The sequence below is a fragment of the Sphaerodactylus townsendi genome, linkage group LG16 (genome assembly GCF_021028975.2).
Source record: "Sphaerodactylus townsendi isolate TG3544 linkage group LG16, MPM_Stown_v2.3, whole genome shotgun sequence".
NCBI lineage: Eukaryota > Metazoa > Chordata > Lepidosauria > Squamata > Sphaerodactylidae > Sphaerodactylus > Sphaerodactylus townsendi.
This window is the reverse complement of record NC_059440.1, coordinates 29,412,448-29,427,832: the sequence shown is the minus strand read 5'-3', so window position 1 is coordinate 29,427,832 and position 15,385 is coordinate 29,412,448. Positions and strand designations below refer to the sequence as shown.

At 58.1% G+C, this 15,385-nt stretch overlaps 2 protein-coding genes across 2 annotated transcripts; both read left to right on the top strand.

The window, feature by feature from the left end:
- The first annotated feature begins 383 nt into the window (after nucleotides 1–383).
- HP1BP3 (heterochromatin protein 1 binding protein 3) lies at nucleotides 384–8,133 on the top strand. The gene is made up of 12 exons (XM_048518913.1): nucleotides 384–559; nucleotides 1,023–1,125; nucleotides 1,448–1,582; nucleotides 1,932–2,089; nucleotides 2,675–2,818; nucleotides 3,054–3,134; nucleotides 3,925–4,079; nucleotides 4,882–4,972; nucleotides 5,065–5,224; nucleotides 6,343–6,454; nucleotides 6,694–6,822; nucleotides 7,056–8,133. Exons 1-12 carry the CDS (start codon nucleotides 473–475, stop codon nucleotides 7,456–7,458), a joined length of 1,758 nt encoding a protein of 585 aa, XP_048374870.1. The 5' UTR covers nucleotides 384–472; the 3' UTR covers nucleotides 7,459–8,133.
- Nucleotides 8,134–9,223: 1,090 nt separating this feature from the next.
- SH2D5 (SH2 domain containing 5) lies at nucleotides 9,224–15,249 on the top strand. Its single transcript, XM_048518942.1, has 9 exons — nucleotides 9,224–9,535; nucleotides 9,692–9,772; nucleotides 10,129–10,203; nucleotides 10,472–10,618; nucleotides 11,035–11,286; nucleotides 11,711–11,885; nucleotides 12,548–12,653; nucleotides 12,893–13,052; nucleotides 13,707–15,249. Exons 1-9 carry the CDS (start codon nucleotides 9,407–9,409, stop codon nucleotides 13,926–13,928), a joined length of 1,347 nt encoding a protein of 448 aa, XP_048374899.1. The 5' UTR covers nucleotides 9,224–9,406; the 3' UTR covers nucleotides 13,929–15,249.
- The last annotated feature ends 136 nt before the right edge of the window (nucleotides 15,250–15,385 follow it).

Here is a 15,385-nt window from a genome sequence, read left to right as displayed (position 1 = left end):
GGGTGCATGGCGTGCTTTATTTATTCAAAGTTTCTCCCATCTGCAGTAACTGCCATAGAGGTCTTTAAATGCTGAACACAGATGAGCCCCGGGCACTTGGGAGTCGAGGGCTGTTTGTCCCTGGCCCTCGGGGCGCCTGCGCCCTGCTGCTCCTGCTTGCCAGGAGGACGGAGGAGCTCCTTGGCCCTCTGGCTCTGGACTGGCCGGGTGAGGCCTCCAGGCCAGCAGACGTGCGGCTAGTTCTAGCTCGGCTGTCCAACAGGGAACAGTGGGAACTGGTCGGCCCCCCTCTCACCGGGAGATTTGCTGTCTGTTTAACTCTGCAGTGTGAGTGGAGTTCAGCTGTGGATGGTTTATGCTCTTGTTTCCCCTCTTCACTTCAGGTTGTCTCTGTTAGGAAGCCCACCCCCTTGTGGTTAACACTCAGGGCTCCAAAGTGTTACCCTCACACTGGGGCTGGGCATTAATTTAAATGGCGACCGATCTGTCCGAAGCGGATCCCGCACACCGTAAGACGCTTGCACTCTTAACGGCCGCTCCCCTGGACAAGTTCAGTGAGGTAGGGGCTGACCCCTGCTCCGCGCTGGCCCGCGGACCGGCTCAGAGCGGAGCTGCTCTGCTGTTCTTCCCCTGCTTGTAGGAACCGCGGCTGGGGCCACATCAAGCTCCACCCCCTGCCCCCCCCGCCCCCCCCTGCTCCTGTAGGTGCAAACATGCTTCCCCTCTTCTGCTTTCCTGGAGGTCTCCCTCCCTCACTGGGTCCCTTTGCTGCTGCCAGGCTGAGCAAGCGGAAGCTGAAACGGCCTCTCTTCTGGGTCGTGCAAGTGGAGTGGGGAGCAGGCAGCGGCGGCAGCCTCCTTGTGAGCGCGGACGCAGCTCCACTTTCCCTTGATGGGAGGAGAGTGAGGGGGTCGCGCTGAGGCTGCCTGCAAGGGGTCTCCTGTCCTCTGCGTTTTGCTTTCGAGCCCCTTGGAGTCTTCCCCCTCCTTGTGACATTCTGGCCTGCTTCCAATCCCTTCCAGAAGGCCGAGGACGATACCATGCCAATCCGCAGGGCTGTGAATTCTTCTGCTCGGGAAACCCCTCCCAAAAGCAAGCCTGCTGAAGCAGAAGAGGCCAAACCAGGTAAAGTCATCAGCTCCTTGCAGGCAGGTCTTCCCGGGCACCACCTCTGGGGGGCCAGCAGGGGGGCAGTTGGGAGCTTGGTGTGGACCAGGCCAGTGGGATGCAGGGATGGGGGCTGACTGAGCTGCCACTGGTTTTGGAGACTGCGAAGAGGCTTGAAGGAGTGTGGCTGCTGCAGATCAGATGCAGGCAGCCCTCCTGTCCTGTTCCTGGGGTTTCTGGCCGTTGGCCACTGGGGAGCATCTGTGTCCCTGGCGGTCCTTGGGCAGTGCTGCTCAGTCCCGCATCTACCCAACCTGCGCGCTGCCTCTTTTGCCCACAGAACCTGATGTCAGTTCCGAGGAATCTGCTTCCACCGTAGAGGAGCGGGGGAACGAAACGCCGTCAGCCACCAAGGAGTGTGGGCAGACCTCCCGAAGCGAGCCTCGAGGCTGGGAGGGAAAAGGCAGGCGAGAAGGTTACGTCGCAGGGGAAGTCTTCCTCGAAGGAGTAAGGCACCGTGCCTTCTGGAGCGGGAGGGGGGGGCGTGGGGACGAGGCTATCTGTGGAGAGGAGAGACTACCAGGAAGCTTAAAACGCTTGAGAAGGCCTGATCTTCTTATTTACCACTTTCCTCAGTTTACAATAAGCAAGTGATTTTTAAACAGGAATTTAATTCCTCTACACACACACACGCAGAGTCCAGTGGCTGCTCCCACGGCAACTCTGCCACGGGTGACCGGCACTGCTTTGATTCTCTGCCTCGCATGGTGCACACTCCCACGGCCTGCCTGATGGCTTCCCCATGTTGTCTTCCTCGTGCAGAGAGAAGGATGCAGCAAAAGAGAAGGAGAAGAAAGTGAAGAAGACCATTCCTGCCTGGGCGACCCTCTCAGCCAGCCAGCTAGCCAGAGCTCAGAAGCAGACGCAGATGGCAGCCTCCTCCCGCCCCAAGATGGATGCCATTCTGATCGAGGCCATCAAGGCAAGCCTGAACTGTGCTGAGTTTGGGGCGCAGCAGTGTTGCTGGCCAGAACGGATCCTAGAAAGGAGAGGGGCCAGGAGTAGCAGCACAGCAGGGCCACCGTCACGCCGGCATCAGCTCCCGCACAAATCCTTTCTGCAAACAAACCAATCCCAACCCCGCCTGCCTAGAGCAGAGCAGTGACGGTGGTGCTGCGTGGGTAGGTGGGTGGGAGTGTCCTTTTCACAGCCGCCTTCAGCAACTGCAGCCCTGGCCAGCCTTTTCTTTCAGGATCATCTTTCTGTCCCTGTCCAGCAAAATGCTGCTGCTGCTGTCAGGTAGCTGGAGAGGCTTTCCCTTTTCCAGCGTCACTGAGAGCAAATCCCGCTAATGCCAAGTTGGCATTCTGTTTGCCACCAGTGGATGGGCACATAGTTGCATCACCTTGATTACTCTACAGCACCACTGTTTAGGCAAGGGAGAAATTGGGGGGGTGTCCAGGGGGACTCTGGGGGCCGCATTTTGGTTCCCCGTCAGGATTCCCCCTTCCACCCTGAAAAAGCTCAGCCTGGTTCTCAGCCTGTGAATGGGCTGGATCTCTTGCAGGCCTGCTACCAGAAAGGAGGGGCCTCGGTCGTGGCCATTCGTAAGTACATCATCCACAAGTACCCGTCGCTGGAGCTGGAGAGAAGAGGCTACCTCCTGAAGCAGGCCCTGAAGAGGGAACTGGAGAGGGGAGTCATTCGACAGGTACGCTGAGAGCATCCCGGAGCCAGTGTCCCCAGGGCCACCATTGGCTGGCCCGCCATCAAAGGCAACTGGGCTGTCGGTCCTGCCAAAGAGGCTGTAGTCGCTTGTTCTTCAGCCTGGCTAAGAACGGAGGTGGCCTTGGTATGTTCGAGAAGGGGGGGGGGGCGCTCCGGGCAACAGAGTGAGATGCAGCCAATCCCCCTTGGACTGCTCTTCCTTTCCCTTTGTGTATTAGGTGAAAGGAAAGGGGGCTTCTGGGAGCTTTGTGGTGACCCCAAACTCAGGGAAAACGGCTCCAAAATCCAGAGAACGGAAGGTAAGGCTGAAGGTCAGGCAGCATGCCTGGTCTTGCAAAAAGTCTTGCTGGTCTTGCAAAAAGTAGCACCCCCTGAACCCAGGCGCCGTCACTGCTGAGGCCTCCCTTGCAGGGCGCGTGGGGCTGTCCGTTGTGGAAGCCATCCAGCGGTGGCAGACGCAGTGAGGATTTGGAAGGGAAGCTGCTGATGTTTCTCCCCCTCCCCTCTCTCCCATATTCCTGGGAAGGGAGGGAGAGCTTGCCTGTGCAGGCGAGTCAAACCAGGGGCTATTTGGAGCTATTACTGCAGGCAGTTCTCTGCCCAAAAGGACCCAGGCGCCGCCACCACCCAGTTCCACCATTTTGCTTTGCTTCCGCCTTCACACAGTTTGCGTGTCTGACTGGCGTTGAGTCCAAAGGGACAATGGAAGCCAGTGGAGGAAGCCACGCCAAGAGCGTTCATGGCCGAGGACTGAGTGGCCCTTTGGCCAGCAATGCCTGCCTGTTGCTGTCCTGCTTGCCTCCTTGGCAAAGGAGGGGGGCTGGGGGTGGAAACTGCCCTCCTTGTAGTTGGCTGCAGTATTTAGACTTTGAGGAGTCTGATTCGCTTTCTGTTGGAAGAAAAGCCGAGGGCTGAGTTGCTCTGGACAGAGAGCGTGTTGAGGAGTGGGTGAGTGCTGGCACCCCGCGTGTGTCGGTGGGCGCAGGGAAATTTGCCCGGAGTGGCTGACGGCCGGCCTTGGCTTCGCGGCAGTCCACTTGGCGCCTGCAGCTGCGGGTTCTCACGGAGAGCTCCTGCCCTGTCTTTCAGAGGAGCACTTCAGCCTCTGGTCCGGAGCAGCAAGTCAAGCTCGAAGACGTCCTCCCGCTGGCCTTCACCCGCCTCTGTGAGCCGAAGGAGGCGTCCTACAGCCTGATTAAAAAATATGTCTCCCAATATTACCCCAAGCTGAAGGTGGATGTGAGGTAGGTGCGGAGGGCCGTGGAGCAGCGCCTCTCTTGTCCCTCAGCTCTTCTGAGGTGGGGCGGGGGAATAGCCTTTCTGTCACCTGTGGGACTGCTGCACTCATCCTGCGCTTTTCGTACTAACAGCAGCCAGCCGTTTCCTTTGCAAAGCACCCCGGCCCTGAAACGGTGGCCGTAGTGCTCAGAGAGAGCACCTCTGAGCTTGCGCAGCCTGGCCTGGGCTTAGAGAACGGCCATTGCGCTCTTGGGATATTGAAAGCTTATTTTACTAAAATGTTTTCTGTTCCTTCCCCAAAAAATAAATGTTGTGCTCTTCTCAGCTTATGTACAAATGCTAGAATATCAAAAGCAGCTCCTTTGGGGGCTGGGTTTCCACAGGCACACCTTCAGTGGGCAGACTCCTCTTTGGCCTAGAAGGGGCGTCAGGGTCTGTGGAACTTACTTGGGTGGGGGTGGGGGGGCACCATATGCAAAGAGCAGCCCCACAAACTCTGCTGGATGGACCACCTACTGCTGCCTCCGCACAGTGGCCAGCCAGATGTGCTAAAAGGCCCATAAGCCAAGCACAGACTGAGGTCGTGGTTTCCTCGCTGGCCCCAACAGTGTGCTGCCTCCAGCCACGGGACTTCCGTTAGGCACTGATGGACCCGTCTCCCAGCAATGTATCTAGTCCCCATGTAAAGCCAGGATCAGTTTTTCCATCTCGTGTCAGTGAGTCCCCCAAGTTCATGATTCATGGGCCAAAGGTCCTCCTCCAGCTTTCCCTGCAAATGATGCCCCCATCCTGGCTTCTCTCCCACAGGCCCCAGTTGCTGAAGAACGCCCTGCAGAGAGCAGTGGAGAAGGGGCAGCTGGAGCAGATCACGGGCAAAGGGGCTTCCGGGACATTCCAGGTTGGGGACCAGACCCTCTCCCAATGAGTGGCCTGCCTGGATCACAGGCTGCTGCCCCGGCTGTTAATTGTGCCTTTCTCTTTGCAAACCAGCTGAAGAAATCAGGGGAGAAGCCACTGCTGGGCGGGAGCCTGATGGAGGATGCGATCCTGTCTGCCATCGCGGCCATGAATGAGCCCAAGACCTGCTCCACCACTGCCCTGAAGAAATATGTCTTAGAGAAGCATCCAGGGACAAACACCAGCCTCCAGGGTAGGAAGAGCCCCCCCCACCACCACCACCACTTCCAGTTCCCCAGGCTTGGAACGGCCCTGCTGTACGCTATGCAGCACATCTGCGGAGAAAGGATGCAGCGCCTCCTCTGTCCTCACACCCCTGTTCCCCCTCCCCCCCCCCCCCCCCCCCGTGATGCTGCACAATCCAGGAAAAGCAACTCTTGATCTCTGAATGTTCCTCAGGAGAAGCCCTGTGCAGATGTGTGCTTTCCCACCCCTTTTCCTCCCTCCCTCCCTCCCTCCCTTGTACTTGGAGCACGTAGCTCTGGCTATCCCACCCCACTCTTAGGTTTTAGCTTGACTGTGTGCGTGCCAGTCTTGTTAAGAGAACAGTGTGCTAGTCAGAGTCAAGTTCTCCAGCCCCTTGGAAGCCATGCTTTTGGTGTGTGCCCCCCCTCCCCCCCCCGGCTCCTTCGTTTTGATGTGGTGTCTCCTGGTTGCTGCACGAGGTCCGTGGGCAGCTCCGAGCACAGTCTGTGCCTGGAAGGGTTCTGGCGTGGCTTTGCCTGGTGAAGCGAGTGGGCAGCAGGTGCTGGGAGCCAATCAGATGAAGGAATGTGAATGTGGAGAGAAAGGCCAGCTTTTGGCAGGCGGCTCAGAAAGAACTTGGTGACGATTGCCCCCATCCTGGCCTCTTCTGGCTCTCTGCCCCTCCACGGCCGCCCAGGCGGCTCCCCAGGGATGGCTCCCTGCTTTACCTTGCTGAGAGGGGAGCCCAAAAGACAGAGATCTGGTGTAGGACCAGATCGCCAAGAGACTGTGGAGTCCACTTCCAGAGAGGCTTTGGGAAAAGGAGACAGAAATGTTCTCAAGAGTGAGCAGTCCAGACTTGGATGATCCTGCAGGACCCTCCCAGCTCTCCTCCTGCCCCCGTGTGGCCCCCGCAGGGTTCAGGAGGCCCAAGGGCTGACCTTGTTTTTGGCTCCTTTTCCATTGCGCTTGCTTGGCTTCTTGACTGAAGGCTGCAGTGGCCACAGAGATGCTGAAAGTGGGCTGGCGGCAGGACAGGAAGGTGTCTGCACGCAGGGCTGGGTGCTGCCTGCCTGGCGGGAGTGCTGATGCCTTCTCCCTCCGCTGCTCTTTCCCGCCCCACAGTCCACTTACTGAAGAGGACCCTGCAGAAGTGTGAGAAGAACGGCTGGATGGAGCAGATCTCCGGGAAGGGCTTCAGCGGCACTTTCCAACTCTGCTTCCCCTACTACCCCAGGTGAGGGACGCCCCTGGCGGGGGCATTCCTCCTGCACTGTGCTGCCCAGGCGTGGGGGAGCAGTGGTTGTCTGGCAGCTGGGCCTTCCCCAACCCCCTGCCCCAAAACCCGTCAACCCGCAGCTGGGTGGCAAGCAGGGAGGGCTGGCTTCTGCCCGCCTCCTGGACGCAGGGGTGTTGCCACTGTAGATTGGGGGTGCTTTCATTCATGGCAACGTGCCCATTCCCTGCCCCCCACAGCCCTGGAGTTCTGTTCCCAGACAAACAGAAAGAGGACAGTTCGGAGGAGGAAGAGGAGGAGTCTGAGTCTGAGGAGGAAGAGTCTGAGGAGGAGGAGTCTGAGGAGGAAGAGCCCCCTCCCAAGAAAAGGTCTGGGGCAGCCGGGGGCGAGGGCTGGGGGGGATTGCTGCCCGCCTCGTCATCAAGACAAGAAATGGGCCGGGGTGGTGGGGGGTGGTTTGTCACCTTCTGGGGCCAGCCCTTGCAGCGAAGTGGCGCAAATTGGCATCGCTCCCTTGGGTTGAGTCCATCAGAGAAACATGGGAGAAAATGCAGGCACAACAGACAGCCCCAGGCTTGAGGTCCTTTGCTTCTCTCAGCAGGGTGCAGAAGAGGCCCCCGCCAAAAGCACGGAACAGGGCCCCCCCGGTGAAGCGGCGAGAGGCCAAGCCCAAGCCACGCAAGGCCCCCACAGTGCGCCGTGGGAAAGCCAGCCCCCCCCCACCTGCGGCCAAAACCCCTGCCAAAAAAGCCAAGCCAACGCCCCATGCCGTAGCCCCAAGAAGCCTCTGCGCTTGTGATCCTGCCCCCAAGAAGCCAGCTGTCAAGCCATGGGGAAGGGAGGTGAAGCCCCTGCCAAGGAACCAGAGCAAGACCAAAAGTCAATGCTTGCCAAGTCCCAGAGGGCAAGGAAGTGAGCGCGCTTCCGGGCAGAGGAGCCTGCCCTCTTCGGGCCCCCCTACACCTCGAGTTGCTTTGTATGGTCAAAACGCCCTTGTATCTTAGTTCAACGCGTACCTAGTTCTCTCTCTCTCTTTCCTTTCCCCTCCCTTCCTTGAGCTGGGGAGAAAAAGCAGAACCTCCCAACGCCGGCAGAGTCTGCCTTTCCCTGAGCACTCGGGTCTGAGCCGGGCCTCCCCTCTCCCTCCCTCTCTGGCCTCAGAACCAACCTCTGGCAGCCCAGGGCTCCCCCGAAGCAAACGTTTCTTTGTACAGGGGTTGCAAAGCAAATTTCTATATTTCTAGAAAGCGGAAGCCGCTGCTTTGGGGGGGGGGGGGCAGAGGTGACGGCCAGGAGGGGCCTTCTTGCTCTGGCTTGGGGAAGGCCCCCCCTGGGTTTCCAGACTGGTCTTTTCCCATAAGAACCTGGAGGGGAATCTGGGCCCTGCCGGGGCTGGTTTCGTGCTTAGCTTAGTTGCTTGCCTTCTCCCCCCGCCTCCCCCCCCATCCCCAGGAGTTGCTTCTCCGTCTGTTAAAAAAAGGTTGTCACGAACTCAACTTTTGAAACGTGTTCTTTTTAAAGAGAGACGAGGAATCTGCATTTTTCTGTCACTTGCTGCCCCCTTTTTTAATGGAAAAAAGCATAAGAAATGTCAAGAGAATTATCTGTTTGCTCTGTTTGCTCACGTAGAGCCAATAAGGAACGGATTTGCTGTTTGCTAAATAAAACCGAGACTTGAAGGCCTGGCTGGGCTGTGTCTTTTGTTGCTGCCAGAAGGTCCTGGCCTGGGACCCAGGTGGGGTGGGCTGAGGCATCACATTGACAGCAGCCCGGAGCAAGAGCCCCCCCCCTCCCTGCTTAGTGGGCATCAGGTTGGACCCCTGTCCTACCCTACATGTGTCCACCCCAGAAAGTGATCTGGGGGCCTAGCAGGTCATGACTGTCTTTTGAAGGCTTCTGCTAACCAGGTGAAGTAGAAATAGTTTGGCTGAGGGAGGGGGGAGTCCCCTGCCAGACCTGGGGCTTCTGTGCTTCTGCCTCTCTGTAGTGCGAAGGGGGCTTCTTTCTACTTGTTATGGGGGAGCAGGGGGTGGGAGTGGATTTTGCAGCCTGTTCAATGAGGTGTCCCTGCGCAAAAGCACAGAGGGTAGCAGTCAGAGTCAGAGGGCGTCCTTCAGGGCTGAAAAGGGTCAGGACAGATCCTTGCACAACTCCCCCAGAGGGCTAGCTGGAACCTGGGGCGCCCAGGAGGGCCTTCAGATGCCGGGCAGGGATTTCCTGCACCTCCCTGGGGACAGCTGGGTCCCCTCGACTCCAGGGGCAGGGCAGCAGGCTCTCTGTCTCGTCCTCCCCCTGTAATGAGTCTCCCGCTGTGTTTTGCTGCACCTCTGCCAGAAGGCCGGGGCAGGCCAGGAATGGGCTGGCCACAAGGCAATGTCCACTAAGGCTTAGATGCCCTCCCCCCCCCCCTTGCCTTGTGCCAAGCCCATGGCCGGCCTGTGCCCGTTCCCGGCCTGTGCCCGTTCCCGGCCTTCTGGCAGAGGTGCAGCAAAGCACAGCGGGCATCTAAGGGAGCCTGGCGGAGGGGCCACTCCTGCCTGGCCTCCCCCGCCCTGCTTGTTTGGCAGCCCCACCTGCCGCCCTTTCCCGGCCTCCTGCTGCCAGCTGCGGGCCAGCCTTGGTCAAGGCGGGCAGCAGCCCTGCCAGAGCCGCCGCCGCCGCCGCCTCCGGGGTCACCTGGCGGCGGGTCCCGGATGCTCCCCTGCCGGGCCTGGTCTCCATCCCTCCCGGCCGCCCGCGGGGGCGGGGCCTCGCCTTCCTGGCCGCCGATTGGCTGGCCGGTGGTTCGGGCAGGTAACCGGAGCAGCGGAGCTCCCGGGCCGGGGGCGCCTGAGCGGCAATGCCGCGGGCGGCCGTGGGCGGGTGACCCGGGGCGGGGGGCGCGCCTGGCTGCGGGCCGGCGATGCTCACCTGGGCGCGGGCGGGCGCGCGCCTCCCCAGCCGCCTGCAGCCATGAAGAAGCAGCCGCCGCCGCCGCAGCTCTCGGCCGGCCGGGCTCCGGAGGCGACAGTGGCGACGCAACAGCAGCAGCAGCGGGGCAGCGGTGGCGGCAGCAGCAGGGTCACCGCCAAGCTGGTGGAGGTGAGGCGGAGGGGGCGGCTACAGCAGCCCGGAGGGGGGGAGGGAGGGGGCGGCCGGGGGGCTCCTGGGGTCGCTGGCGGGGGGGGGGGAGGCGGGCGGGGCAGCCCAAGGCCGGGGGAGAGGCTGACCGCGCGCTCCGGCCTCTGCTCCTCGCAGTACGTGGGCTCGTTCCTGGTGGAGGACGCGGAGCTTCAGCGGCAGGTGGCGGCCATCCAGCAGCAGCTCCAGCGCCTGAAGGTGAGCCTGGGCCGGCGAGGCTGCCTGCGGGGCAGAGGGTGGGGGGAGGCCCGGGCCGGTTCCTTCCTTCCTTCCGCAGCCCCAACGCACCCCCCCCCCGGCCCTTGCGGGTGCCCCTTGCCAGACCCTCGGCCGGCGGGCGCTCTCGTCTGAGTGGCCGAGCTGAAGGGGTCCCCACCGCGTGCCAAGCAGGGGTGCTCCCCACCACCACCACCAGGGATGCGGCCCTGGGCTCTGTGGCCAGGGGCGGCTGCCGCAGCAGGCCTTTTCCCGGGAGATGCTCCGGACCCCGGCTCTCCCTCTCACCTGTCTCACCTGTCTCCTGTGTCCCCCATCCCACGCCCACCCGGATGCAGGAGTGCCCCAGGCGGCGGCCCGTCATCCTCAAGTTCTGCCTGCAAGGCCTGAAAATGTACAGCACGGAGGGCGAGGTAGGCGGCTGGGCTGGGCTGGGGCTGGGCTGGAAGACGAGGCTGCCGAAGCCTGAAGGCCCAGAGCCCCTCGGGTGTGCGTGCATTGGGGGGGGGGCATAGAGTGTCCTTGTGCTCTCAGCCCAGCCTTCTTCACAAGCTTCTTGCTGTGAGGAGCAAAGGAGAGGCTAGGGGCAGGGCCTCTGCTCAGGGCAGATGCGGGACACCCCCCCCACCCCGCTTTTGCTGCCCCTCCCTCCCTCCCTCCCTCCCTCCCTCCCTCCCACAGGTCTTGCTGATGGCCCATGATCTGAAGCGCATCCTCTACAGCACGTGGACTCCTGCCGAGTGCCAGTTTGCCTTTGTGGCTCGCAATCCCTCCAGCCCTCCTGGGAAGCTCTTCTGCCACTTATTTGTGGGCGGCGAGCCCTGCGAGGTAGGCGGGCAGGGACTGAGCAGCTATGGAGCTCACATGGGCTAAGGTGGGGGTCTGTGGGCTGGGACCCACACTGCTGCCCTGTGGGGTTGTATGCTGGGGGACCAAAGGAGAAGCAAGCACGTTTTAAGAAGAGATTTTTCTCCTCTTCAGAAACTGTCAGTCATCTACACGTATTTGCAGTAGCACAAGAAAACCAGGCAGTCTATAGTACCACCGCTACACGTAGCACTGTCGTACAGGGATGGTTTTCTAGTGGGATGTGATGGAAGACATTGTTGTTGTTTTTTCTGGCTGGTGAACAGGAAACAGCCGTGTGGGAAGGAGGCTGACCTCCACCGCTTCCCAGCTTCACGCTGCGTAAAGGAGACCGGGGAAGATGTGACCGACTCCTCCTGCCTTTTTTTGCTCCCCAGGTCCAGACACTGCATTTGCTGCTCTGCCGCTCCTTCCAGATTTATTACCTCTTGCTGCATCCTGAGGAGCAGGACTGGGCCCCCAGTGGCCCTGCCCCCCGGGAACCAGGAGGGCTGCCAGGAGCCACCTCTACAGACAGCCGGGTTGTGTGGGAGTCTCTGAGCCCGGAGGAGGTGTCGCAGAACGTCAATGCCCTGGTATCGTTCCGGAGGCTGCCTTGCCCTGCTGACTTTGCCTCCTCTGTCAGTGTGGTAAGCAGGGGGGGGGGGAGCTCCAGGGACCGTCTTTTACCTGCCGCATCTGGGATGGGCTCCTGCACACAGCCTGACAGGCACCTTCCCTACTAGCTTTGAGGAAAACAGCAGACCCGAGATTGTGGGTGGGTTGATTATGGCTGTGCTTCTTGCAGGGGCTTTGCTGTGGATGGTGTGAGCCCCCCACCGTGCTTGTCAGCCATCTGAGGACCCTCGGGCGGGTTGTAAATGAATATGAAATAAGCTGGGTGTAATAACGGGAAAGTCCCCTTCTCCAAGAGGCATCAAATCTTGCAGATGGGCCATGGCAGAAGGGAAGTGGCCGTGTGCACCCCTCATGCTGCCCTGAGCAGCCTTAATGCCACCTTCAGAGCACTTCCCTTTCGGCTTCCCCAGCAGACCGTGTCCGTTCTGTTCCTAGAGAGAGAGGCTGGATTTGGAGGAACGGAGCAGCCTGGTTGGCCCTCGGCCCGGGAACCTCTACTGCTCCCCAATCCTGGTGCGCAAGAAAGCCATCCGCAGCAAAGTCCTCCGCTCTGGAGCCTATCGGGGGTGCACTTTTGAAGCTCAGCTGCAGCAGAGTGCTCGGGAAATGTGTGAGTGTTCAGAAGGCGGAGGGCGAGTCAGAAGTCAAAGTTGCAGGGGTGGTGGGGAAAGAGACGGAAATTGTTGCAGCTGTTGATTAATACTTACAGCTGTACCTTTCATGCCCGAGAAGTAGCTCGATGAGCTTTGTGGCTCCCAATGGAAGTGCAGGCCCCACTGGGGTTGCATTGCTCTGTGTGTGGTCAGCAGGGAGGACAGGGGGATGAGTTGGCTGGTTTTTGACACAGCTCAGTGGCAGCTGCTCTCTGAGTTGCTGCCGTGTCCTGTAGCCTTCCCAAATACAAAATCAAGGAGGCCCCTCCTGGACCAGGTTCCTGTAGACCACCAGTCTTTTCTCAGAAACAGCCCGTGGGTGCCCCTGGCAGTTTTGCGGCTTGCTGCCAACATCTGGTGGTCCAGAGGGGCCATGTCTGTGATGCTTTGCAGCATGCCGTTTTGTGGAAGGCCCCTTTAGCTTCTAGAGTAAGTCCAGCCTCGGCCAACCTGGGGTCTGTTGGTCTATCCACTGCCTGTGAAATGCTTCCTCTTGTTTGTTATCCTTCTTCCGTGCACAGCAGAGCTTCTCCTGGGTGGGGACTGGGGTGTCACTCAGGGGTCTTCTGGATGCAACACACTTTGACAGCCATCTCCCCGCTTTTCTCTCGGGCTGCAGTTCACACCAGCTGCGATGGCCGGGCGAGCAGAGGCAGCCTGGCTTACTTGCCTGACAGTGAGAGCAGCTTGATGGAAAACGTTTGGTCCTTTGCTGGGATTGACAGGTGAGCAGAGCCCGCCCTTGTGTGCCCCACGTCCAGGGGCCTTCAGGGTCGACTGAGGGGAACCAGGGGAAGGCGGCAGCCTGCTGAAGAAGATCCGCCGTGCACTGATGACTTTGTTGATGGGAACAACCTGACTGGGCTCCCAGCTGATTAGTCTCTCCAAGTGAGGCCTGTGTTTGGTGCTGCAGCAACAGGGCTTGGCTCATGTCCTGCATTCCTCTTTCCCGTCCCTTTCTTAGGGATGCTGGACTGACGTTGCTTCGAAATGACGTTCTGGGGGCCTTCCTTCTTTGGGCAGAGCCAGGTTCCTCCAATCAGTGGTGTCTTATGGTAAGGACGCGGTGTGGAGTCATTCCTTACCAGATTTACAGGAGCCAGCTTGGGAAATACTCTGTTGAGGTAAGATCTTGGATGGGGGGCAGCTCTGTGCTCTCTTCAAAACCTACTGTAGGTTGAAGAATTAGGTGTTGATGATCCCTGCCAGACAAGGCCTTGTAGATTAAGCCTTTGAATGCCAGTGCTGGGAGGCAGCAGCGAGGCCTCTACTCCCTGTTTTTTGGCCCTCCAGGGTAGCTAGTTGGCCGCTCTGTGTGACAGAGTGCCAGGTTAGATGGACCAGCCTGATCCAGTGGGGCTCTTCTGAGGCCCTCCTGGTCTGTCTGTCACCTTGGCACCTGAGAAGAATCACGTTTTATTTATTTTGGGTGAACAAATTATTAGGGAGTTGGATATGATGTGGGGGGGGGGGGAGAGATTGGATTTCTTCCCTTGAGACCAGGCAGAAAGTGCTTCAAGTCCAAAGTATGTTATTCAGGTTCTCTCCTCCTCCTTTGGGGTCACCCATTTCCTCACCTTTCCTCATGCAAATCTTAAACCTTACTCAGATAACTTCTCACAATTTCATAGCTGAATGTTCTTCTTGAGCAATTAGAACAAGCAGACTCTCTCTGACATCATAGCAATTCTTCTAGTAGCAGAGCTTGCTTACAGATGGGCAGCACATTTTCATTTTGTTGTTTCTTCTCCCCTTCCCCTCTTGTTTTTTTATGAAAGCACTTGAATGTGGAGTTTCCCAGCATGGAAGCACTGCTGGATCACTACTCTGGGATGAAAGGAGGCCTGTTCTGCTCCTTGGCTGCAGGCCGGGCAAACCATTGTTATGAGGAGCAAGATTACTTAGCAGAGAACGAGTGGAGAGGACAGCAGAGTCGCCGGCAGGCTTCGTGGTTATATAGTGCCAGCAAATCTCTGGCTGTCCAGCCAGAACTAGGTTAATGGCAAAGGGACTCTTGTTTAACCATCTGTATCATCCATGTAGAGTTGTACAAACAACGTTGTGGTATCCAAGCAGCACCACACTTTCCTCTCTTTGGCTTGCCTAGTGGTCCTGATGTGGTATGGATCCTTCATAGTACAGGTTCAGTCTCAGCTTAGTAGAATATGAATGTCCATAGCAAACTTATCTAGCCAAAGGCTTCCAATACATCAACATCTCTGGGCGTTAAGGAGCGGTCAACACCCTCTTAATTGTTCTAGTAATTCAGGGCAAGACATCACATTAACTTCAGTGATTCATTATCATTGCTTAGACTCGGTAAGAATAATTTTCAAAATTTACAGTAAGGATGTTGCTCTTTCAGCCTCTTTTATATTTGCCTGGTTTGGGGGTTGGTAAAGTGAGTGCCCAGATTGCTGGGGTAAAGTGTAGATAACTGGGGAAGGCAATGGCAAACCACTCTCAAAACATGGTCTGCCTCGTAGTCAATAGAATGTGATGCTACCCAACAGATCAGTAATGACTCAGTGCTTGCCCAGATGACCACTTTTACCTATATGGGGGGGACCACTAATACAATCTGTAAATTAAACGTTATTGAAACATCAGTTTTACAAGGGTGGCTGGATTAGTCTGTAACAGCAAAACCATGTGAGTCTTGTAGAGCTGTAATATTTCATAATAGCTGTTACATTTCAGGAGTTGGCCTGTTTGAGGAGTGGGGGCAGGTATGTAAGATAAATGGGAAAATGTTCCTCCTCGTGCAACAGTTCCCTGCAGCCCCAGGAAGACTTCAAAGTGCACTGAGAAGAATCACGTTTTATTCCAAATTGTGCCTCTCCTGGCAAATGTTTGTGGCTCATCTTCCTGTGGGCTTCGTGGGGCTGCCAAGTGCCTGCCTGTGGTCAGATGTCATTGGAAAGGAATTTCATGTGGGCATGCTATTTATTTAACGGTATTAATTAATTCATGCTGCTATTTAAAATGATTATATTTTAAACGATTATTTATTCATAGACATGTTTATTTATATCCTAAATGTTTACTTATACCTGGCCTTTGTCAAGAGGAATTAAGGCAGGTCACCCGCTGGACAGCAGCCCAATGGGACAAGAATCACGGAAGTGGGAAGCAGGGCAGACCGAGCACACACACACCCCGCCCCGGGTATTGGACGTGGCGCGTGGTCAGCAAAAGCTGCCCGTAGCGCCGTCAGAGGCGGGACCTGCGTACAAGGGGTGGGGGGGTGGGGCGGCAGTTGATGTCTGTCAGATGTTCAGCCGAGATATTTTGTCGCCCGAAATAAACGTTTCCAACCGCCACGCCATTTGCTGTGTGGTCTTTCTGTGTGGGGGGCGGGGGGGAAACGTCACCGCTGGGGTGGAAAATCGGCGGGCGCTTCCGTTGCCATGGCAACCCTCGTTCGGGCTGGCGCTCTTTTTCTACGTAAGAACCT